At 53.6% G+C, this 24,436-nt stretch overlaps 1 protein-coding gene across 5 annotated transcripts in view; it reads right to left on the reverse strand.

Moving 5' to 3' along the window:
* PCGF3 (polycomb group ring finger 3) overlaps positions 1-24,436 on the reverse strand; it is a 60,062-nt gene that overhangs the window by 28,849 nt on the left and 6,777 nt on the right. The window contains exons 2-6 of one of the 5 annotated variants that reach the window (XM_081252139.1): positions 15,635-15,672; positions 15,146-15,298; positions 11,930-12,047; positions 10,569-10,665; positions 9,713-9,768 (exon numbers count right to left, since the gene is read on the reverse strand). In XM_081252139.1, the coding sequence (XP_081108265.1) occupies positions 9,713-9,768; positions 10,569-10,665; positions 11,930-12,038 (262 nt within the window). In that variant the 5' untranslated portion in view covers positions 12,039-12,047; positions 15,146-15,298; positions 15,635-15,672. Of the gene's footprint in view, positions 1-9,712; positions 9,769-10,568; positions 10,666-11,929; positions 12,048-15,145; positions 15,320-15,634; positions 15,785-24,436 lie in introns of all 5 variants that reach the window. The other 4 variants (XM_081252135.1, XM_081252138.1, XM_081252137.1 and 1 more) reach the window with 4 other exon arrangements.

The following is a 24,436-nucleotide window of genomic DNA, read 5'->3' on the forward strand; positions in this document are numbered from 1 at the left end:
AGTACTCCCTGGCATCTGTGGCTGGCGGTCACAGCTCGCTGAGTCCTGGAGGCACGGAGCCACTCACTACAGGGGAAGGGTCTTTACTGAACGGAGGCGACAGGCACCACGCGGCCTCCTGCCCTGGCCATCGGCCTCCAGCCACTGAGTGGGGACTGGGCCGGGCAGCAAGAGGACAGCTGGTCCAGTCTGGACCCTCGCACATTCCTGGGAAGGGCCGACTCCATGACACAAGGTGGCTACTGATGTACCGCTCACATGCACGTAACGAAGCAATGGTCACCACCCAGGGCCACACGGGAGGTAGCAAAGGAAACTTAAACCCAAGCTGCTCAAAACCAATAATGTGTAAGTCATGCTGTGAAAAATATTTATGTGCAGGTGACCAAGGAAAGCTTAGTGGCACTTTTCGCCTGCACGTTTGTCTTGCCTAAACACCACGAGCTCCGCAAGGGCCAGGAACATGCCGTGGTCACGTCCTGGACCCACACAGACACTCCAAAATATCTGATTGTGCAGGAAAAAATAAAAGTGTGAGGCAGCGGACTTGGACGGAAAGAGGGAGGCCTCTCAGAACTGAACTGATGAGCGCAGGCCAGCCCAGAGCCGGGGGCGCTGGAACCAAAGACGGCGAAACCACAAGTCTGGAAAGACTAGGATCGGCTTGAAAGGAAACATTTCCCTTAAACAGTCACATAAATGCCGGCAGAGGAATGAAGGCCTGAAACGCACTGCTGGTGGTGGGAGCCCGTTCCTATCTGTCCTTCAGGGAGGGCGGGGTCTGCAGGTAACAGCCCCCCTGATCAACGCGAAGAGGGACTCCTCACCTGACAGGTGGACAGGATGCCACTTCACACATGGGCAGACACTGCACTTGGAACGCAGTGAGGGTCTGTGGCCGCCCCGCGTCAAGCGAGTCTGTCGGCACCTTTTTCCAACAGCATCTGCTCACTTTGGGTCCCGTTTTGGTAATTCTCGAAGTACTTCAAACTTTTCCATTATTGGTTTATTTGTTATGGTCTCTGTGATCAGTGATCTTTGATATTACTATTTTAATTGTGGTTTTTTTTTTTTTTTTGCGGTACGCAGTCCTCTCACCACTGTGGTCTCCCGCCACGGAGCACAGGCTCCAGACGCACAGGCCCAGCGGCCTGGCTCATGGGCCCAGCCGCTCCGCGGCATGTGGGATCCTCCCGGACCGGGGCACGAACCCGTGTCCCCTGCATTAGCAGGCGGACTCTCAACCACTGCGCCACCAGGGAAGCCCAATTGTTTTGTATTTTTAATTAAAAGATGTATGTTGCTTTTTAGGCATAATGCTATTGCACATTTAATAGACCACAGCATAGTGTAAACATAACTTTTTTATGTGCACTTTCGTATGATTTGTGTGATTCACTTTATTGTGACATTCACTTTACTGCAACGGTCTGAAACTGAACCTGTGGTATTTCCGAGGTCTGCCTGTACCTGGTTTTAATTTCCATTTCTTTAATTTTCACCTATAAGAATGAAAAAGGATTGAAAAATAACAATACTTAATGTCAGATATACACAGGTGTAGAAATGTCAACTGGGATAACTTTTTAGGAAAGTACCTCAGCATATATATAAAAAATATTTTAAAACTTAACTGCTGACCCAAAAGTCTCTACTGCTAGTAATGTATCCGAAGGAAATAACCAGGTAAGAGCATAAGAAGATAAAACCTTATTTGCAACAGTGAAGTAACAGAAACAACCTAAATGCTAAGTGTCTGACAACATGGGCTGGGCCAATCAGAAGAGCTGACTCCCGGGGCTTTGCTGGTGGCGCAGCGGTTAAGAATCCTCCTGCCAATGCAGGGGACGTGGGTTCGAGCCCTGGTCCGGGATGATTCCACATGCCGCGGAGCAACTAAGCCCGTGTGCCGCAACTACTGAGCCTGCACTCTAGAGCTCACAAGCCACAACTACGGAGCCCGAGTGCCACAACTACTGAAGCCCGCACACCTAGAGCCCGTGCTCCACAACAAGAGAAGCCACTGCAATGAGAAGCCCGTGCACTGCGATGAAGAGTAGCCCCCGCTTGCCACAACTAGAGGAAGCCCACACAGCAATGAAGACCCAATGCAGCCAAAAATTAAATAAATAAAATGAAATTTATTTAAAAAAAAGAGAAGAGTTGACTCCCCGCCAGACTCATTCTGTCCCAGCAGACACTTCCAGACAGGGCCACAGAGCCTCAGAACCCTTCTCAACACCACACTGGAGATACCACTACCATCCACTACTGACAGCTGACATGCAAGACAAATCTAACTTATCTGCTACGCTGGGGTAAGAGAGTGGGCCATTTATTCAGTGGATACTTTGCAGCCAATAGAAAAGATGACACAGATCATATTTATGGATGCGGGGCAGCTCTACAACAAACTGTTATGAGAACATTATAGACAGAATATGACCTCATTTTGGGGTGAAAATTATGATAGTGGTATGACTAGGATGCTGTGAGTTCAGGGGAGGGAGGAAAGGCTTATGAGAAGTAACACTGCCCTGGGCACATGTACTTCACTGCACCACAAACCTCGGGATGATCAAAACAGATGCAGAAGAAGCATCTGATGGAATCCAACATCCACCCCTGACAAACAGCAGCCGCGCCTGATGAAGGGCATGCGGGAGCCTGCAGCCGACTTCAGGCTTGCAGGTCAGAGACTGAATGCCTCCCCGGGATCAGGAACAGGAAGGATCCCACATCACAGAGTTCTAGCCCAGGGCTGGCAGACGCTGCTGTGAAGGAGAGACAGTAAATATTTGGGGCTCTGTAAGCTAAACACCAAAACTGAGACATTTTATCAGTACTTACATAACAGAAGAGAGAACAGAATTTTTATTGAGGAAACTGAAATATATTCAATACAATATGTACATAGGCATACATATCGGGTGCACTGCTGCCAGTATTATTTTGAACAAACTGTTATCTATTAGATAAATGAAGAATAAGAGAATTAAGCGTCTTTATTTTACCTTCACTTATTTCTTCTTTGATGCTCTTCCTTTCCTTAGTAGATCTGAGTTTCCGACCTTTATCATTTTCCTTCTTTCTAAAGAACTTCTTTTAACAACATTTCTAGAAGGCAGGTTTACTGGCAACAAATTCCCCCAATTTCTCTTTGTCTGAGAAAGTCTTTATTTCTCCTCACTTCTCGAGGATAATTTCTCAGGGTAGTGTCTGTCAGTGTGTGTCTCAGGTAGTGTCTGTCCCAGCAGACACTTCCAGACAGGGCCACAGAGCCTCAGAATCCTGGGCTGCTGGTTTTTCTCTCAACACTGTAAATATCTCACTTCACTCTTTGCTTGCATGGTTTCTAAGGAGAGGTCAGATGTAATTCTTATCTCAGTTCCCCTGTAGGTAAAGTGTACCCCTCCCCTCCAGCTTCTTTCGAGACTTTTTTATCTTTGACTTTCTGTATGTTGAAACCAACATGCCCATGTGTAGTTATTCTGGCATTTGTCCTGCTAGGTGTTCTCTGGGCCTCCTGGATCTGTGGTTTGGTGTCTGACACTGATTTGGGGAAATTCTCAGTTAAAATGTTTCAGTATTTCTTCTGTTCTTCTCTCTCTTCTCCTGGATTTCCCATTATGTCACACCTTCATCCCACAGTCCTTAGATGTTCGGATCTTTCAGCCTTTTCTCTTTGCTTCTGGGTTTTCAGGGACTCTGTTGAGATGTCCTCTCACTCAGAGGTTCCTTCCTCAGCCATGTCCAGTCTAATCAGCCCATCAAAGGCAACCTTCATTTCTGCTGCAGGGCTCTGATCTCTAGCATTTCTTTTTGGTTCTTCCTTAGGATTTCCACCTCTCTGCTCACATTCCCCATATGTCCTGCATGCTCTCTACTTTATCCATTAGAGCCCTTAGCACATTAACCACAGTTGTCTTAAGTCCCGGTCTGATAATTCCAACATCCCTGCCATGTCTGGTTCTGATGCGTGTTCTGTCTCTTCAGATTCTGTTTTTTGCCTTTTAGTATGACTCGTAGTTTTTTTCTTGTTAGCTGGACATGATACTGGGTAAAAGGTACTGCTGTAAATAGGCCTCAGTGCTGTGGTGGTGAGGTGTCGGGGAGGGCACATCCTACAGCCTTGACCACGGTTGTCCTTGGTGAGCTTGAGCCTCTGGACTGTGAACTTCGCTTGTGCTTCTCAGGTTTCCCTCCCCACTTGGGCGGGACAAGGTGGCTGAAGTTGGGTCTTTCCTGCCCCCAGGCCAGTTTTGCTCTAATAATAGCCCAGCAGGCAAGGTTGTGGTTAACTGGGTCCCCGGAGGTCAGGTCTTCAGACGTACACGGGGCTTGGGGCACTTCTTTCCCCTCCCCTGCTGGGGGAACCTGGTCGAGTTCCTGGAGACGAACCTCACAGCATCGCGAGGCCCGCTGTGACAGCCCCCGGGCAGGTCTCAACTCTTGGACTTGTCCACCAGGAGCCTCAGCGACCCCTCAGTCACAGGTCAGGCTCTCCTGCCCAGGCTCTGGTTCCTGGGCATTTCCAGTCCTGAGTCTGCGGCAGGCAGCCGTGTGCCCCCTGTGGTCAGTCCCCCATCTTGGGGGCAGCAGCTGGCCCTGCACCTTCCTCTCTTACAATCTAAGAACTGCTGATTGTTCAGTGCGTTCTGCCTTTTACTTGTTGTTAGGACAAGTGGAGACTTCTAAGCTCCTTAGGTGAGGCACCAGAAACCTGAAGTCACGAAGTTAGAAACACAGTAATAATAACCGAGCATGAAATTTGCAGTGCAGGCCACTAACGAGAAGAAGGGACGCCTGTCAGCGGGGCGGATAACATTTGTTTAGTGGGGTAAAAAGTGAGTGCTGCTTATCATCAAAATCGACTGCTCGTGTTCATCTGTAATGAGATCTTACATATTTCACCTTGAAAATGTCTTTGCACACAGAAATACTGACCTCAGTCCAGAGCAGCCATCACTCAGAAGGCGCTGAGGGAATTCTATTAGATTCTTCTCTTGGGATTTGCCTTTGTTCTGCAGACTGATCACTTCCCAGTGGAGGTCAGGTGGATGCCCCTCGACTGCACAGATATATGGATTCTGAAACACGGAAGCTGCTTCACCTGTACCAGGCCCCAGACTCCACCAGGGCTGTTTGCTGGGGCTCAGCAAACAGGTCTGCTGTGAGTCTAGGGGGCGGTCTCTGTTCCCCTTGAGCTGCCGACAGCCCGGGGCGTCTGCATGGCAGATGGATGGGGCTTGCGATTCGAGATGTTAGTTGTTGAAAACTTCCCACATTGTAGGTTTTGCATTTCAGTATTGCTCTTCCTTATGACATTAGGCTGGATTCATCAAGAAACATTATCAGGTCTTTAACAAAAGCAAATTTCCAAAGCCATTCGGTGTGACGTTGTTAAAGGTGTTTCTTTTCATTCAGAAAAATTTCAATCTGCCCTTAGCTCAAAAAACCCCCAAAACCAAAAAAAACACACACACCAAAAAACTACCACCGCCAAGGCATCAAAATATTGTGTGGCTGTGATAAGGGAAGTTGGGATATTCAGCTTTTAACTCTGACAAAAATTCACACAAATGATTACATCCAAAAGCGCGAATGAATTCCACCGTGGACACCGCTGGTTCAGAACATACGAAAGATCCAAGTATTTTCTGCAAAGTACCTACTGGTTGATGAGTATCGTGATGAGCTTTCATTTAAAACCTAACGTTTTCACAAGTTTAGTTAATTTGTTCAACCAAGTATTTCCCTGACCCCCATACACGTTCACCAACACGGCTGTAACACATCTCAACAGGGCCCACTTCAGGTTGTACTGAATTAGTATTTTCTCAACTTCCTGGAAAACCCTCTCTCCTGCGGTTGTGCCCCGTAGACTCTGCGCAGAGGCTCATTCGCCCATCACATCAAATGTACCCAATAAACACTGCGCAGACTCGGAGACTCCAGAGCCGAGGAAAACCACTCAAACTGCCTGTCTCGCTTCTGAGGGTTGGTGTTGCCCCTGTCAGCTCCCTGAGCGACAGTTCCCGCCGCGGCTCCTTCTCTCAAACAAGCTCACTTTCTCCGGACAGACTTCCTCAGCTGCTGCAATCAAACAACATTTAACCAACTTATCATTAGTAAGTGATTTTCCTTGCGTGACCAACAAATGAGCCAATCAGAAACTTACTCTGATTGCAGCCTTATAGGTTATTCTTATTTTTGTGAAGAAATCCTGCTGTGATGAGACATTCCATTTTAAATTTTCAATTCTCTCTAAAAGTTGCTTTCTTCTGAGTGTTTAGTCTGATGCCAACACTTTTTATTTTAACACAGATGTAGGTCACCACAAGATAAACAGGATGCTTCCCTGGCTGACAATGACAATCCAAGGACAAAACCACCCACCTGTCACCATGGCTGAAAAGCTGGACGCTTCTCCCCTTGTCTTGGTGTGGCGGGTGCTGGTAATACAGCCTCCACCACGTTTGTGCCGACGGGGCTGGTCCACCTGCTGCAGATGCTCCACCAGCCGTCGAGTGTGAGACAAACGTGCGTCCCTGAATGAGCAGGGCTGTGTTCCAGCAAACTATCCATGGATGGAGACACCTCAGTGCAAAACTTTCACGTCACAAAATATTCTTTTTCTTTTGATTTTTTCCAACTATTTAAAAATGTGGGGACTTCCCTGGTGGTCCGGTGGTTAAGAATCCGCCTTCCAATGCAGGGGACACGGGTTCGATCCCTGGTCCGGGAACTAAGATCCCACGTGCCACAGGGAAACTAAGCCTGCGTTCCGTAACAAAGAGCCCATGCACGGCAAAACACAGCGAGGACCCAGCGCAGTGGAAAAAAAAAAAAAAAGAAAAAAGTGAAAAACACTCTTGGCTCAGGAGCTGCATGCGACAGGCAGGGCCAGTCTGGTCGGCGTGGGGTTTGCCAGCTCCTGCTTCAGCAAGTGCAAAGAGGCAAGAGAAAGAAATGCAGATGCAGCTGCTTGGCAGAGCAGCCCTGCTCCAGAATAAAGCCCACAGACATATTCACCCACGTCCACAAAGTTTGTAAGAGAACATTCACTGCGCCCCTCCCCTAGGTTAAAGCAAAAGATGAGACACACATGAAGTGTCAGTCAGGAGAGGACCCTGGATGAACGGGAGGAACCCCAGCAGCCACTGTTGAGACCCCGGAGAGGAGCAGCTGCAGCCAAGCAAGGGGGTGTGACACACAAAATAGGTCACGGATAAAGTTTACAGGTAAAGATGCTGCCTCGGGGAAAACAGGCTTTTTTAAATTATAAAAACAAAAAGAAACAAGAAACAACTAAAAAACTCATTTTCCACCTAAAAGGCTTCATCTACAAGGGAACAGAAAAACACAGTCTACCGGCCATCTGCCGGATCCAGAAAGCCAAGCCACTTTTTATTTCCCAAAATTCGTGAGAGGATGGATGCCAGAAGTGAAGCCCCCTGCCACGGGGTGGGGCAGCTCGAAGGGGCTGCAGAGTGCAGGGCAGGAGGGCATCCTCCAGACACCACCGGGCCCCCAGGGTCACTGCTCTGTCTCAGCACCACACGTCACGGTGAAATGTGCTCTGGATTCTCTGGAGGACCAGGAAGAGGGCCCATCTGAGAAATCAGCTTTACAACGCTGGCACAAAACCAGAAAAACTGCAGACAGCCCACATTCAGAAAACAGCCCGCTGCTACGGACTTGGACACTACAGTGATCTTTTAAAGAGCAACAAAGGACTGAAAGTTTGAGAAAACAGAGGAATGGATTATTTGCCTACCCAGAAAATACCCTGGACTGAGGGCAGAGCTCAGGCTGCCTCGGGCATTAGTGTGAACTTGGGGAATTCTGGAATCTCTCCGGTTCTTCCACTTCAGGGAGGTGTTCACGGCGGTGTTCACGGCTACACGCTGCCTATGGAGAGGACGAGGGGACGCGTGCACGGGACAGACTCGGCAGGAGTCAGCAGAGTCTTACACCTGCCCTCTTCCCTCACAAGCCAAAGCTCCACTAACAACGCGTCACTGTGCTCCCCACATGCTGACTGGTGGCCTGAGACACCACCGCCTGCAGGGGTGAGCCCAGACCCTACAGACCGGCTCCAGGGAGCCAAGGGGGCAGTGCCCGCCAGCCACAGATTGGGGAGGCTTTGAACTTCAAAAAGGACAGTAACTGCAATAACCTGAGAACAGTAAATGCTCAAAGCCATCTGATCGTGGCTGGAGTGGCTGGGAAACCAGCTCATTTTCTGTAAACAAATAAAGGAAAACTTCACACATTTGTTCTGCTGTTCTTCTGTACAGAATGGATCTCAGGAAACCAAGTCAGGGAGCGTGTCTTTATGGAGGCCTCCCCGCCATCAGTGAAGGCGGGTGATGGAATAGGGGGCGCGGTCTGGCTGCCTCTAGGCCTCACGGGCTCTGCGGGGCCTGGCTGCCAGGACATCTGCGAGGGCCCCGTCTGGACGGAGTGACACTGGAAGGTGCCAGAGTCCAACGGGGCCTCTTGATCCCACCCACACACAGGAACGTGGAGACAGGAGGGGCCAAGGGGGGGGCCCACGTGGACCCTGACTGAGACCAACGAAATCCCGAGAGACGGGAACTCCTCACCCACTAGTACCTGATGCAATAAGGAATCAGCACTATCATCTCGGTTTACAAAGGTGCTGTAGCTCCGTGTTTTAAGAAAAATCCTTCTCTTTGGGGAACGAATGGCAATGTTTCCAGATGAAACAACAGGAAGGGTGGGGGAAGGAGGTGAACAGGTTTCATCACAAGCTGACAACTCCTGACTCTGGATCATAAATACATCGAGTTCTTTACAAGATCTTGCCTTTTGCACGCTGAAAATATCCTATAATGATTTTTAACGGTGTCAGTATTTTATTTTCCTGCATTCTTTGCCTTTCCCCAGCACTAGAAAACCCTTCAAATATCCAAATATGATTGTTTTTATCTACTCAATTTACTCAAGAAATTTCACTCTTCTTTTATGAATGAATTCTATGAACAATGAAAGAAGACTTTAACAATATCACTCCCTAGGTTGTGTCTTAAAGATCAGATGTGACGTCCACTGACCTAACTGAATAAGCCTGTGCTTGAAATTATAACCCTCTTCTGAAACACAACAGTGAGAAAACACTGCCCAAATGAATTTCTAACGTATCTTATCTTTGAAAGAAAGTTGTGCCTAGGTTTTATCAGCTGGCACTGCTTCACCAGCCACTGCCCACACTGAACAGATTTCTGAGGCCTGTGTCCCCGTCCACCTCCCCCGCCAATCACTGCCCCTCAACAAGGGCAGGACAGTCTCAGTGTTCAGAATTGCAGAAAAGTTTTAAAAAGAACAGCCGTTTTCACTTTCAGGATATTTGTACCACAGAGTATTTCTTCTCAACTCTCATAGATTTGACTTTAACTACAGTTAAACTTTACTGACACAGGGTTCCCGGCTTCACCTCCAGGCGGCACAAGTGAGAGGCCACCCTGCGCCTCCTGAGCGAAGCAGGAGGTGTGAGTGATGATGGATGAAACCGGCCAGCACATGGCCCCCATCTGCCCCGGGCCCCAGGGCAGCGCCTCGGCGGAAACTGCACTGACTGGGCGGCCGGCCGAGCGAGACGTCCAAAGCCAGGACCCCGGAGAGAAAAGCCCCTCAAAGGCCGTGCTGCGGACGCAGGAGTCCAGGTGGATGCTCTGACACTTACCTTCTTGGAGGCCTGGGACCAATTTGTAAACAATATCTTGCATGGTTCTGTCATGACTGGCAAAAAGAACAGAACAGGTGGGTTAGCCAGAAGCGTCAATTCTCTAATTCTTGAACGTTTCCCATTTAACAATAATAAACTCCACAATCACAAATTTGGAGTTTTGGTTGAATTTTGCTTCCAGTTTGCACTTCAGAACAAGTCTGTGCTCTTAGTCAAAGTGACGTACGGCCGGAAGGGACCCGCTGCTGAAGTTGGGCTCTATATACTGTGAACATTTCAAATAAGGAGGACACAGGCGAGATCCTTCGGGGATCAGCTCCCTCTGCCCCCTGGGCTTCTCAAGTCCTAACAGGTATCAGGCAGCCTGGGCTGAGCCAGACCAAAGGGAGTTTCTCACACTTTCCGGACCAGGGTCCGCGCCAAGAAATACCTTTCACACTCCCATGTACGTGAACACGTGGCGCGCGTGCACACACAGAAGCATAAAACACAGCTGGCCTCCAGCAGACACGACACCCTCCATATTTCCTACTAAAGCCACCAGCTTCTCAGAAAGCTCGTCCGACCCAAAAGAACAGGACGCTGGGCAGAACCGCTGCCACACAGCTTGACATCGGGCGGCTGGCTCCTAGGTCTTGACCTGGGAGCGGCCTCTCCCTCCCACGACACACCTCAACTCGGGGGTCAAAGTGCAGCCGGCCCCCTCCTTCAGCCCCGCCCCTCCTGGCAGGGCCCCCATCTGCCCCGGGCCCCAGGCCAGCGCCTCGGTGGAAACTGCACCGACTGGGCGGCCGGCCAAGCCGAGCGGGGCCTGAGGCGGCGCGAGGCTCGGGGCGAGGCCTGGGCTGCTTACCCGATGTACTGCAGGGGGTGGCTCTGGTGGATGACGATCCTGCACGTGGGGCACGTGTTGTTCTCCTCCAGGTACTTCACCAGGCAGCTCCGGCAGACTGCAGGGGAGCGCGCTCGTCAGGGGGATGCACGCGCACGTCAGGGGGATGCACGCGCACGCCAGAGGGGCGGGGCGCGCGTCAGAGGGGACGGGAGCGCGCACGTCAGGGAGCGCATTGGAGGGGTGTCTGCTCCTCCCGGCAGGGCTCCCGGCGGCCACGACGGGACACTGGTGACAGGCCCGCCGCCCGGGTCCACCACCACGGAGGAGCGTCAGCTGCCCCTGGACAGAGCTGAGGCCCAGAAACAGGAGGGGAAACTGGAGGAGCAGCTGAGGGGGCCGCAGACGCGCCTTCACGTCCTGTCACAGGGGCTCCGCCACAGGGGCGAATAGTTACATTCTAGAAGTTAGCCTGAAAGATCACCGGATTTCTTTGTATGACAAAATTAGATAAAATTTGCTTAATATAACAAAATACTGCCAGCCAATATCTTAAAATACAATTAACTTTAAAATAAAAATTCTGTCAAAACTGGCAAATATTTTATTTTCTAAACTGAAAAATACAGGATCAAAACTCGTCAGTGTTAGAGGATTCGTTTTACTTTAGGAAGTGCCTGCCCCTCGGCATCCTGGGCCGGCCTCACAGGAGGACCCAGCTCCAGGTGAAGGCTGCAGCCTACTCGTCAGGGGCAGGGGCGGCGGGGCTTAAAGAAAGGCGCGCCCAAGGTCAGCGCCAACTAGAAGTCTAGACCTCCAAACGGGCCACTGGCCTGAGGGGCAGACGAGCAGACTCCTCTGTCTATAGAGTTTAAGGAAATCATTTGCAAACGGCAAAAATAAGCATTTCTGCCCGCTAGAAAGGAATATTCTGTCATACCACACGTAACGGTTTAGCTGTTATATCGAAATACCTAAATTTTCCTGTTTTTATTTAGCTTTCTTAAGTGACATCTCTACTGAAATTACCCACAGTGTTTTAACTTCAGACAACTTTTCTCATTTATCTTCAAGATCTCCTTTATTCCAGCTGCTGTGTCCTGCTTTGTACTTGAGCTAAAAGCTTTTGGTAAAAAAAGCCGAAGTATCAAAGAGCACACAGAACATTCCGCACATACATGTGTGCACTCAGTCACTGCTCCCCCCCACGGCTGTCTAAGGCCACGTTCTAGAATATTCTGCATATACATGTGTGCACTCAGTCACTGCCCCCCCACAGCTGTCTAAGGCCACGTTCTAGACTATTCCGCAATACATGTGTGCAGTCACCGCGCCCCCCCCACCCCCGGCTAAGGCCACGTTCTAGAATATTCCACACATACACGTGTGCAGACACTCGGTCACCGTGGTCGCGTCGATGAGATACCCGCTGCATAGGCGGCAGGTGATATGGGCGTTTATGTCCCAGAGTTTAATCTTTCTGGTCAACATCTTTGGCTTCTGCAAGAAAAAAACACGTATTAACTAATACATGAAATGGTGTGATGTTTCATCAAAGGTTCGGGTTCAGCGGAAATTGAGCTACAGTCTGTGTGTCCAGGAGGAGCTCAGCGGGAGCAGGGATGAGGCCAGGTCCCCGCCCTGCAGCCCTGCTTCCACCATGAGACAGGCAACCACCCGGCCGCCCCTGGAGGACTGGATCATCCTGGCCCCAGGGCAGCACTGGGCCGCAGACATGCTGCCGCTTCTCGTTTCTCCCCCTTCCGGGCCCCCGGGCCCTCTCTTCCTGCTCAGAACCCCGCGAGGCCAGCTGGTGAGGTGGCACGAAGCAGGGGAGGTTTGTGGAGCAGTGGGCGGAGAGGCCAGGGAGCAGGTGGGCCGAGCTGAGTCTGGGTCTGGGCAGAAGAAAACGTGGTCTCTCTGGAGCTCTGGTTCCTCCATAAAGCTGACCACACAGGAGCAGCTAAGACCCCCCCACCCTGGGAAGCACAGCCCACAACACTGCATTGTAAAAGTCCAAACGTCTGTGCACTGAAGTGTGGACTTGTCGTCTCTGCCCCGGTGGGCAGGTGCCCTCCAGAGCTGTGGTGGCTCTGACTGGCTCTCCTGCCAGACTGCAGGCTCACGAGGGCAGGGTCTTGTCATCTGACCCAATACAATGCTGTGCAGCAGGGGAAACAGTCCCAAAGACACCACGTCCTACCCAAAACCTGTGTGTCACCTCACATGGCAAAAGGCCCCTGAGGCGGGAGACGGCCCTGGAAGCCCCAGCGGGACCTCGTGTCACCAGAGGGCCCTTACGAGGGAGCACGAGGCTCGGAGGAGACAGGAGAAGCTGCCTGTGGGCTGTGAACAGGGAGGGGGCTACTAGGAGCTGGAAGGAGCCTCTCCGGGAGAAGCAGCCCTGCCCACACCTGGATTTTAGCCCCGTGAGACCCGTTCTGGAATCTGGCCTGCAGCGCTGGCAAGGTCAGACACCCATGTGGCTGCAGCCACTAGATTCCTGGGGATTCCCTGCAGTACAAGTAGGAGACTTGCCGGATGCTGACACCGTGCAGGATGCAAGGAATTTTCAATTCAACCATCACCAAGAGAACTCCGTAGAGAGAGACAGAAACACGCTCTGGGAGATGGAGGGCCTCCGCATCCGCGGGGGCAGCAGGCTGGACAGTGCCGCCTCGCCCAGCAGCCACAGCGCACGTGGCGCACGGGCTCCCACGGCTCAACACTGTTTGCCGGAAGGCAGAGGGAAGGAAACGGCTGGGCGGGCGGACAAGGCTGAGCGGGACCCGGAGGGGCAGGGCCCCCTGGAGACTAAATCGTCACCTGCACTGAAACCCAGCGGAATCGACTGTCAGCGCAGACTGACGCAACCAGCAAGGCTGCCAGGCTCAGTTCACCTACAAAACGAGAGAGCCTCTAAACCAGCAAGAATGCCCTATGACTTTCATAGAGAGTAAGTTGTGAGGCAGACACTCCTGGTTCTCACCCGAGTCTCTCCTCTCCCCTCGATCACAGGCGCGAGCCGACACGTGGTTCCCCGCTAGAGACACCTCTCCCTCGGCCCCTGCAGTGGGCTCTGAGTTGTCAGGAGAGACTAAAAGGGGTGGTTCTCACAGGGGCCCCACGGGCCAACCCACGGGAAACGAGCCCACGTCTGCGAGGCCCACTCGCTCTGGTGTCATGGTCACCACGTGCTGTGCCAGGCCCGGCCTGACCACTCGGACCCACTAGGACCGGCTCCATGAAGAAGGGCCTCCACGCCTCGTGGAGCAGGAAGTAATGGGAAATAACCTAAAAGAAGAGAAACCCTAGTCATTCCCAACGGAAGCAAAGCAGAGACGGGAGAGCGCTGACTGGGCAACGTCCCCGCCGGACGCCGAAGCCCAGGGTGTGCCGTCCACCACCGGCCCGACCGAGCCCAGCACTGCACCCTTGGCTCACTGGGCGCTATTTACACACTGGACATGTTCACACACGTCACCAACCCACAGCCAGATCAAAACCAAAACCAGCTCCGAAGTCACACAGACCGGGGGTTGGGGTCAGTGTGAACTCATGTTTAGTGGCAACCAGGCAAACAGCTACAGATGTATATGCACACGAGTGTGGACTCACCCACTCACTCCCAGCTCTGTCTGCTGGGAGGGCCCGGGAGTGACCACTCCTGGGCAGCCCTAGGACCTAGCGTGTCCACACCATGTCTGCTGTAAGGGGCCAGTGCTGCCTGGACACGCAGCCAACTCCAGGCTGGGCAAGGAGCATAGCAGGACCTGGGGCCCCACTGTGCTCAGACAGGGGACAACTACCATCACCGCTTACTACAGCAGGATAACACAGAAGCCCATGAGGCTACACAGACAGACAAGGGACACCCTTCCTCACAGAATGTGAGCTGATAAATGGAAGGAGGGCTGCAAGGCCACCACCCAAGGACAACTGCAGTGACCCCTCGCTTAGGAATCCTCGGTGGGTGGTCGGCAGCAGCGAGACTTCGTCAAGGAAGTGAAGGTTCATAAAGGCTCCGAGCGTCTCCCCACCAAACACCTGTCAGCCCCAAGGGAGGGTGGGACCCTCGGGGAAAAAACCCCTAGAGGTCCCCGACTGGGTGACCAGGTGACACCCAGGTGAGGACTGGCCAGCCATCACATGGAGAAGGACACAGCACCCCTGGCAGGACTCCTGCCAGAGGGTCCCCCCCCCAAGTCCCCAGGGGAGAGGTCACGCTGAAATGCCATCGGGGTCGTAAAAGCTAAGGCCAGACAGGGGGCCAGGCTGTCCAGGCGCAGCGCCCGCCAAGGGGCCTGGGCAGCCAGCTCTGCCCACACGGGGCCTCCATGCTGGCCTCAGGTGCACAAGCAGCTACCGTCGTGAGGGGCCAACGCTCATGGTCACCACCGCCGCAGCATGGTCCCCAGGCCGCCCTGCACAGCATCCGACACCCAACACCAGACACCAGGTGGGCACTCATCCGGACAGAGAAGGATGGCAGCTCGAGGCTCTGGGTCCAGTGCTCCCCCACCAACTGCGGGGCCCAGGCGGCAGCTGGGACACTTCCTGGGACAGCAGACCCGCCCAGAGAAGGCCGCATCTCCCACCTCCTCGCGAGGCCGTCTGTCCCCTCCTGCTGCCTCTGCATCGGACGCTTCCGGCTACGGGTGCGACGCGGTCACTCCTCGTTCGCCGTGCCCTCCGCGCTCTAGCTTGTCACGTCTGTGCCTGCCTTGTGTCTCTCGCTGTCTTTCCATTTTCTAGCACAGAAACGGCACCTGCTATTCAATTTCATGTCATTTATGTGACGCACACAGCCCTGTAATTACAATCTTGCTAGAAGTTTTAGATGAGTCCCATGTAGCAAACAGTGGAACAGAGTCGATCAGAAATGTTAATCAAGAGAAAACTTGAATATATATAAATAATTGTGCCCTAATCTGCTCTGGAGCTGTCACACATTAAATTTTAAAGGAGTTACAAGGCACTGACTTTTTCTATGGCTACAACAGACTCATAAGGTGTAATTCAAGGTAAATTTAATCAATTCACATGCACTGAAAGAAGAGGAAGATCAAAGTTTACACTGCATTTACCTGTACACACAGCCGGATCCTCCGCTACATTTTGAAGCCTGTGGAGACACACGGGAGGAGGCGTCACCCACACGTGCCGTCCACACAGAGCCTGGCTCGCTGGACCAGCAGCTTCGGCTGCTCAGGTAAACAGGTCTCTTCCTTTACCTGCTTAAAACAACCAAAAGAAAAACAAGCCTGGCTGACAGTAAGGCACAGACCACGGAGACATGGGCAGGTCTTGGTGGCAGCCTGAGGCCCAGGGGCTGCTGGGAAGTGGGGGCATGCAGGGGCTGCACCACGTGCTTTGGGGACCAAGAAGGCAAGACAAGGGCCCAGGAAAGCTCCTGGGGAGGCGGTGGGCTTCAGGGTGACCTAGTGGGAGGCTGGGCCTCAGGGATGCCGGGGAGAGCGAACCGTGTTATTTAATTTCTGTGATGCTTTTCGCATTCACGCCTTGTGAAGGTGTCCCCCGGGCCTCCCACTCAGTGACCCGAAACGAGGACACCCACGGGCTCGAGCCGGGCTCTGGGCCACCACGGACAACAGACAAACCAACGCGTGGGGATGCAGCAGGCCCATGCAGGCTTGCATGGGGCCTTGGGGCCTCAGCCAGGTGAGCACAGGCAAGCACAGGTGAGGGGCTAGGATGAGCAGCAGGCCAACCAACGGGCAGCGGAAGGGCGGCACTGAATCGGTAGCAAGCACAAGGCCCCTGGAAGGACCTGGACTCAACTCGGGGCAACGGGAGTTGCGGGACCAGAGAGCTTCCAGTTGCTCTCGGAGGTCTGAGGGGTGGGGTGGCTGGGCGTCCAGAACCTCGGTGGACCACCCCCCTCGTCTGCCCATGCTCCCTCTCCTCATGGAAGCCCAAGGTCTCCCCACACATCAGGGGGGAAAGGGGGCAGGGCCCGGGGGCTGCTCCCTTCTGAAAAGCAGGGGTGGAAAGCGCCAGGGCCCCGAAACCATGAGAGGCACCTGTGGCTTAACAACAGTGGTTAAATGCCACCTGGGGACAAGGGGCCTGACACTCAAGTGATTCATATCACACCCAACTTATATCACTTTTACTCTCCAAGTTTTCCCATAACTGCATGCTTTAGTAACTAGTCTTTAAAGCTCAATTAACTTTTACAAGGAAAAGGAAGAAAGGGAGGAAGTGGGTCAGTTATTCAGGGAGGTTAAAAGGCACTTACAAGAGAACAAAGAGGAGACCTGGACGTGGCTGTGGACCAGAACCCCTGTGAGGGTGGAAACCGCTCCACCTGCCATCCACACAGCGGCCCCCGAGCCCTTGAACTCTGGCCAAGTCTGAACGCAGCACCTCAGCGTACTCAGTTTGATTTAATCTCGGTGTGGCCAGTTACACAGTTATAGATGCTTGACGTGAGTTCTTAGACATCAGTGAACAAAAAAGACACAGATCCCTAGAGCCCACATTCTCATGGAGGAAGACAGACAATAAGTAATAAATGCCACGAACAGGTACATTACTTAGATGTTAAAGGTGACAAACACGACAAACCAGAGCAGGGAAAGGGGGTCGGGAGAACAGGGTGGTTGGGAACATTTCACTGAGAAGGTGACATCTGAGTAATAATATAACATTATGAACAACTTTATGTCAATCGAGTTGAAAGTTCATAAGAAATTGATAAATTCCTAGAAAAATAACTCAGCAGAATTGAGGCATGTGGAAACAGAACCTGCAGAGTTAGTTCTCAAGAAGCCGACCCAGGCCGGTTCCACCAAACCTGTGGGAGCCCCCCTCCCACACAGACTCACCCAGAGGATCCAGGAGACAGTGTTTCCCGCTCTTGTGTGAGGCCTACACAACACACACCGGAGCGGAATGGGGGGACAGACCAAGTGACAACGTGACACCTCCTCCGGGGTGTGCAGGAGGGCCACCCCAGAATACGAGGGGCTCGTGTAAGAAACGGATGGAATTTATGACAAAAGCTAAAAGGAGGGAAATGATAAGATCTTCCCAAAGATGCACAGAAATCATTTGATGAAACTCATTATCCATTCATGATTTTCAAACAACTCTCAGCAATTAAGGATAGAAGCAACTGTCCACACCTGACAAAAGCTCTCCAATTAAGAGCCACTAACACACGTATCCACTCGAAGGATTATGCCTGACGTTCACAGCTCTCTTCCCAGCAGCCGCCCGTGGGGAGCAGCGCAGCTGAGCGTCCCGAGTCCTCTGGGACTTCCTGCGGTCTACAGCAGGAAGTCAGCACCCCTGAGGGGCTCGTGACTGGCCAGACGCTCCAGGACACCAACGCTCCAGGAGGCCTGGCCTCCCCCGAGGGGCCCCAACACTGCCAGGCGGCCTCTTTCCACCTCCCCACTCCCCCTGCACCCCCGCAGCACCCGCTTTCCAAGGGGACCCTTCTCCCTCCTCCCTGGGGGTAGAACATCAGCTTCCACACCCCCTTCTCTGGTCTCCAGGCTGATCCAGACCCACTCTGCTTCTCAAGGGCTCTGACGGTCCCAGCAAGCCCTTCTCATTCCAGAACCTTCCATACCTCCCTCCCGACGGGACCCCCTCGACAGGACCCACCCGCCCGCTCAGCCCTCTCCCTTCCGTCTTCTGTCCCCCACCCCACAGATCTGCTCTCGACAAGTTTCCGGTGAGAGGACAGCGCCAATGCCCCCAATCTCCAAGGCCACTGCCCACCCTGCAGCCCGGCTGACCCCTCCCATGTGGCCCCTAACACGGGGGAAGCATAAGGTCATGGAGGCCGACCCCAGCCCGACACTGCAGAAGGGCCAGGCCGCGCTCCCCACACCTCTCAGGCTCACCCCGGGTGCCGGGGGCATTCGCGCCTGCGAGAAGAGGCCCTGCCTTCCTGTCCACTCACCTCGGATCACTGCCCTGTCCAGGGCCCTGCCCACCCTGTCTGCCCTGCTCACGCCCCCGCCCCGACTCCACAGCATGTTTAAAGGGTCTTCCCTGCACTGCTGTCCTTGTATTACACCTCCGTTATCCCTTTTCGTCCTCTAGGGAAATGCACTGGGTTTGTTTTGCAGCATAAATGCATTTACGAATCACAATCTGGAATTCTTTACTGAATGTAATTAAGGAGAAAGCCCTACAATCCTAACCACCCAACGTTTACTGCTGTTCCTAGTGTAACAGTGCACTTCCCTCCAATACTTCTAACACACACACACCCTCATTCTCACTCAAATGCATCCTCAGACCCTTGTGATGCACGAATAAAATGCGAGGATGTGCTGGTGCTCAGCACTGGGCACAGTCCAGGGTCTCCGACTGCGGCCATGGCCACGTGTGACTGGGGGGCCCCCTTGGCCCCTCCCAGAGGCGCCGGCCTCAGCCAGTCCCATCCCCTTCCCCTCAGGACCCCCGGAGAAAGAACTGCCTCCCCACACAAGCCCACCTCGGTCATGCTTCCTGCCGTTCACATATCTTACGAGAACCTTAACATTTTCTATTTATTTGGGGGTTAGTGTTGCTAAGTTATACTTTGCTAGGAAACGGGTCATCAAATTTATTGGCACAGAATCGCTCACAGTAGCCTGTAAACTCATTAAACAGCTGCACCGCGGAACGTCTGACAAATAACAACGGCACGTACTTTAAAGGACCGCTGGGGCCCTGACTCTGGAAGCTGTGTAAACGGGGCAGCCGCCGTCCTGAGACTCGCCAAGCGGCCGCATGGACAGCGCACGGCCGGCGGCTCACTCCTGTCTGAGCGGCGCCTGCCCTGACGCTCGGCCCCTCGCCCACAGCGGGCAACCTGCCTGCGTCCCTCGGGGCTGTGGGGACGAGGCTGCCACGAGGCGCTGTGGTCGCGGCTCTGTGCGGTTGTCCGTTCTGGGGATGCGGCCACTGTGGAGGCCACCTGTGCCCCAGGGGGCCATTCTCCCAGCCTCGCCCAACACCACAGCCTCCGCGGCCTTCTGCACCCGTGGCCCTGCCCTGGATGATGCTGCGGCTCCTGTGTGGACGGCCCCCTCAACCACTGGCGCTGCCGATCCCTTCTCCACGGAGAAGCCTGAGCAGCCTTAGAAACACAAACCAGACACACACCTCTGAATAAACCAACCGAAGGAGCCCGAATGCTGACAAGGGTGCCCTCCCTCCACGTTCCGCCCTGTCCATATCGGTGTCCATGACGGTGCCCGTCCACGTCGGCTCCATTCCCCTTGGCCTTGCCCACCCCTCAGCTGTGTACGTGCTGCTCCCTGGCAGCCTGACACTCCATCCTCAGGGCGGCCATCAGAGACCCCAAGACTCCCGGAGAGGCCACCCAAGCCCCAGTCCTATCCCTCTTGCTGTCCTGTCCCCACGCTGTCACCACCCTCAGTGTCTGTGCCTGGCGCCCCCGGCAGGGCCGAGGCCGTGTCCTCACCATGGGGCACCACGTCCAGCAGGGCGCCCACCCCAGAGCCGGTGCCCAGGAAGTAAGCCCTGTCCAGCCAGCTGGCACCCAAGCACCCTGGAAACCTCCTCCTCCTCATTTCACACAGAAATCACCAAACTGCCAGCCTCTGCTCCCCGCTGACACCCTCTTCTCAAGACCAGCCGCTCCGAGCGGAGGCTGTGCTCAGCTCCCCCACCGAATGCACCCAGAGGAGCTGACAGGCCACCCCGGTGCCCTGGGCGGGTGCATGAGAGGAGCCCCGCTCTGTGAGGTCCCCCGAGGCCCTTGCCCCCTGGCCGACCTGGCCCCACGGCCTCACTGCTCTCCCTGCAGCTCCGGCGACCTCACTCGCATGCCCACCACCCGATTCTGCCCGGTCCTGCTCACCAGGCAAGCCCACACCCATGACAGTGCCTGGCACACAGTGGGTCGTGGGACTCACACTCTGGTAGCAGCGCTGGGTCTGAGCGAGGCCTGAAAGGTGGATGGCCCCGCAGGGCTCTGTGCTCACACCTGCCCTGCTCCCGTGCCGTCCACGCCGGGCCGCACTGACCCCAACACGGCTCGAGGGGTCCCCGGTGTGAAATCCTGCAAAGGCTCAGGGAAAGCTTTGGCCTCCGGTGGCCCACGAGGCCCCAAGGCCACCTTCCTCCACGACGGCCACGGTGGACCCCCTTGGGGGTCTAGAACATTCTAAGTGCAGTCCCGCCTCGGGGTCCTTGCATTACTGTACTCTCTACTGGGACGTTCTCTCTCTGACGGCCACGTGGCCCCTCTGTCACCCCCAGCAAGCCTCTGCTCCAGTGCCACCTCCCTAGCGAGCTTTCTGAGACCACCCTGTTTAAGGTCCATGCCCACCGACACAGGACTCTGGGCTGCCCACCGACACAGGACTCTGGGCTACCCACCGCCCCTCACCTATAACTTACTGATTCTGTTTTTACCCACCTCCCTAGACTACAGAGTCAGCCATGTGACCAGCAACATTGAAAATTCAACAGGACTGTATGATAATGTTGAGAAAATCCTGGGACCTCCCTGGTGGTCCAGCGGGTAAGACTCTGCACTCCCAATACAGGGGGCCTGGGTTCGATCCCTGGTCAGGGAACTAGATTCCACGTGCCACAACTACGAGTTCGCATGCTGCAACGAAAGATCCCACATGCTGCAACAAAGACCCGGCTCAGCCAAATAAATAAATATATATATATTTTTAAAAGTTGAGAAAATCTTTCCAAAGGGTAGAAAAGACAGGAAAGAGAAGAGATGCAACATCCAACTAACAGGTGTTTCAGAAAAAGAAAAGAGAAGGAGCTTTGATGTCCAGTCTCATGTTTTACTTCTCAAGCTGGGTAATGAGTACCCGTGTATTCCTGTGTCATCCGCTATGCTTGTTTACAGGCAATATTTCATGACTTGGAAAAAATGATTCGAGTATTTCCCCAGCTGGAAGAATCAGACGGCAAGGGACCAAGTGCCAACCCATATCCAACCAGGTCCCCGCATCTGAAGCCATCAAGGGCTCCAGGAAGGATCCTAAAGGTTCCGGGGAAAGGAGGTGCCCCACGCGGGGCAGGAGTCAGCCAGCAGCAGACTCTTCACCTGCAACACCGAACTCTAGGAGGCAAAGCAGTGACTCTTTCCAAGGTCCAAAGAAAGACAACTTTAAGGTAGATTCTACATCCAGCCAAACTACCGACCAAGTGCAAACTTTCAGAGGCCTCAGGAAACGCGCTCAAACACTGCTTCAAAAAACGCCCTTGAGCACATGTTACGTGCCAACAGGTGCTCACATGTCAGCACAGGTGCAGTGATGAGCAGGCTGGGCCACTCTGACTGGGACCGAGGACAACCACGTGGAGGGATGTCCCAACTTTGACCCTGGGGGTCAGGGCACCGTGCAGACAGGGCGAGGGACCCCGCACGCCCAGCACCAGCCCTCTAGACAGGACGGGGGTGAAGACAGGGGGCCAAGGAGGGTGCGGGGATCAGGCCCAACCCTCGAGAACCTGGACCAGGACAGTAACGTCAGACAAAGTGAGGCCAAAGGGAAGGTGCAGTCAGAACATAGCCTGAAACAGACTGTATTTACATAATCACATCGATTTCCCACTCAGATCCAAGCTTTGGAGAACCACGAAAAATGCCACGAAAGGACTGGGGGACCCCAAGTTTCCACTGGCAGGCAGCTGGCTGCGGACGCTATTCCACAGCAGACACGGGGCCCCTTCATGAAAAAACCACGGGCGGAACCACGGACCTGGGCCGGGATCCCCACAGGGTCTCAGAACCGTGCAGCAACTCGGCTCCTTGTCACCCCCCACTTCCCACGTCTAAACTAGAACAGTTGAGCCTGCTGGCAGGTCTGCCCTGTGGTGCTATGGGGCGGGCACAGTGCCCACCTCGCTGGTTCACAGCTGCACCTGGTGGGTCACACCAGACAGGTGATCCAGGGGATTAGACTCTGCGGAAACTTGGAAGGGAGGGGCAAGTGTGTTTTGCATTTGGGGGATATGAAATTTAGGGGGACCAGAGGGGAGACTATGGTAGGCAGAATTCTGAGAGGCCCCAGGATTCTGGGCCCTGGTGTACACACACCTCTGGCCTTACTATCCCACGTACTGCACGTACTGTTGTAGAGGTTTTTTTTTTTTTTTTTGCTGTACGCGGGCCTCTCACTGTTGTAGCTTCTCCCATTGTGGAGCACAGGCTCCGGACGCGCAGGCTCAGCGGCCATGGCTCATGGGCCTAGCCACTCCGCGGCATGTGGGATCTTCCCAGGCCGGGGCACAAACCCACGTCCCCTGCGTCGGCAGGTGGACTCTCAACCACTGCGCCACCGGGGAAGCCCGTAAAGGGGTTTTTGAAGATGTAATTGAGGTCTCAAATCAGCTGACCTTAAAATAGGGCAAGTAACCAGTGACCTGGCCAAATTGCATGGTCTTTCAAAGCAGAGTTTTCTCCAGCTGGTGGCGGAAGAGAAGGTCAGAGGGATGAGTCCTGCTGACCTGGCAGAAAGCAACATGGTCTGTCAACTGCCCATGGCACCCTGGGCAAAAAACGGGGGGGCCTCTAGGAGCTGAGGGCAGTCCCCAGCGGTGAGTCCCAGACAAGAGCTGCAGCTTGGCCCACACACTGACTTCAGCCTCTGAGGCCCTGAGCAGAAGAGTCAGCCACACCCAGCTGGACTCCTGACCGTGGAACTGTGACTAATAACTGGGTGTCCTTTTAAGCCACTAAGTTTGTGGCAATTTGCTTTCCAGCAATAGAAAATGAAGACAATAGTGTTTAGAGAAATGACGATGCTGGCAGAAGTCCCAAGCATGTAAAATACAGAGTCACCACCAACTCTGGAAATATTCTCATTAGGCAAGTACTCTCCCAATTCTAGAGAACAGAATCAGGTGAACAAACACATGGAAGCAGCGGGAGTCCCTTGGTAGGGACTGAACTGTGCCCCCAAAATTCATGTGTTGAAGCCCTAACCCCCATCTCCAAACATGGGGCCTTTGGGAGGTTGAGATTCAGGACAGTGGGGCCAGGATGGGATTGGTGCCCTGAGAGGAAGGGATCAGCAGGTTCCCTGTGTGCCTGTGAGGACACAGCAAGAAGGTGCGTCTGCAGGCCAGGATGCAGGTCCTCACCAGGAACCAAACCCACTTGGTAGTACCTTGAGCTTGGACCCCAGCCTCCAGGACTGTGAGAAATAAATGCCTGCTGTTTAAACCACCCTGTGAAGGACTTCCCTGGTGGCCCAGTGGTTAAGAATCCGTCTGCCAATGCAGGGGACATGGGTTTGAGCCCTGGTCCGAGAAGATCCCACATGCCACGGAGCAACTAAGCCCGTGCACTGCAACTACTGAGCCTGCGCTCTAGAGCCCGCGAGCCATGACGACTGAGCCTGTGCGTCATGACTACTGAGCCTGCGCTCTAGAGCCCATGTGCCACAACTACTTAGCCCGTGTGCTGCAACTAGTGAGCCCGTGCGCCACAACTACTGAGCCCGCGAGCCACGAGTACTGAGCCCGTGCACCACAACTACTGAGCCTGTGCTCTAGAGCCCGTGTTCCACAACTACTGAAGCCCGTGCACAGCAACGAAGAGCCAGTGCAGCCAAAAATAAATAAATAAATAAATTAATTAATTAAAACAACAGAAACCAGCCCGTGACGCTCTGTCCCGCAGCCACGCTGAGGCACGCTCTCCGGGCCCCTTCAGTGAAAGGCCAGGGAAACCCATCTACCCCCAGCAGCTCCCAGCTCTAGCATGCAGAAGGCAGTTTCTCTGCGATAGCAGAAGCCCTATTTCCTGTAACAAGTTCAAAAAATTTCTACCCACTAAACCTTTTACATATATATACATATTTTTATTATTTCTTTTTTAAAAATACATTTATTTATTTATGTTTGGCTGCATTGGGTCT

The sequence above is a fragment of the Mesoplodon bidens genome, assembly GCF_964165515.1.
Source record: "Mesoplodon bidens genome assembly, chromosome: 1".
In the NCBI taxonomy this organism is placed as follows: domain Eukaryota; kingdom Metazoa; phylum Chordata; class Mammalia; order Artiodactyla; family Ziphiidae; genus Mesoplodon; species Mesoplodon bidens.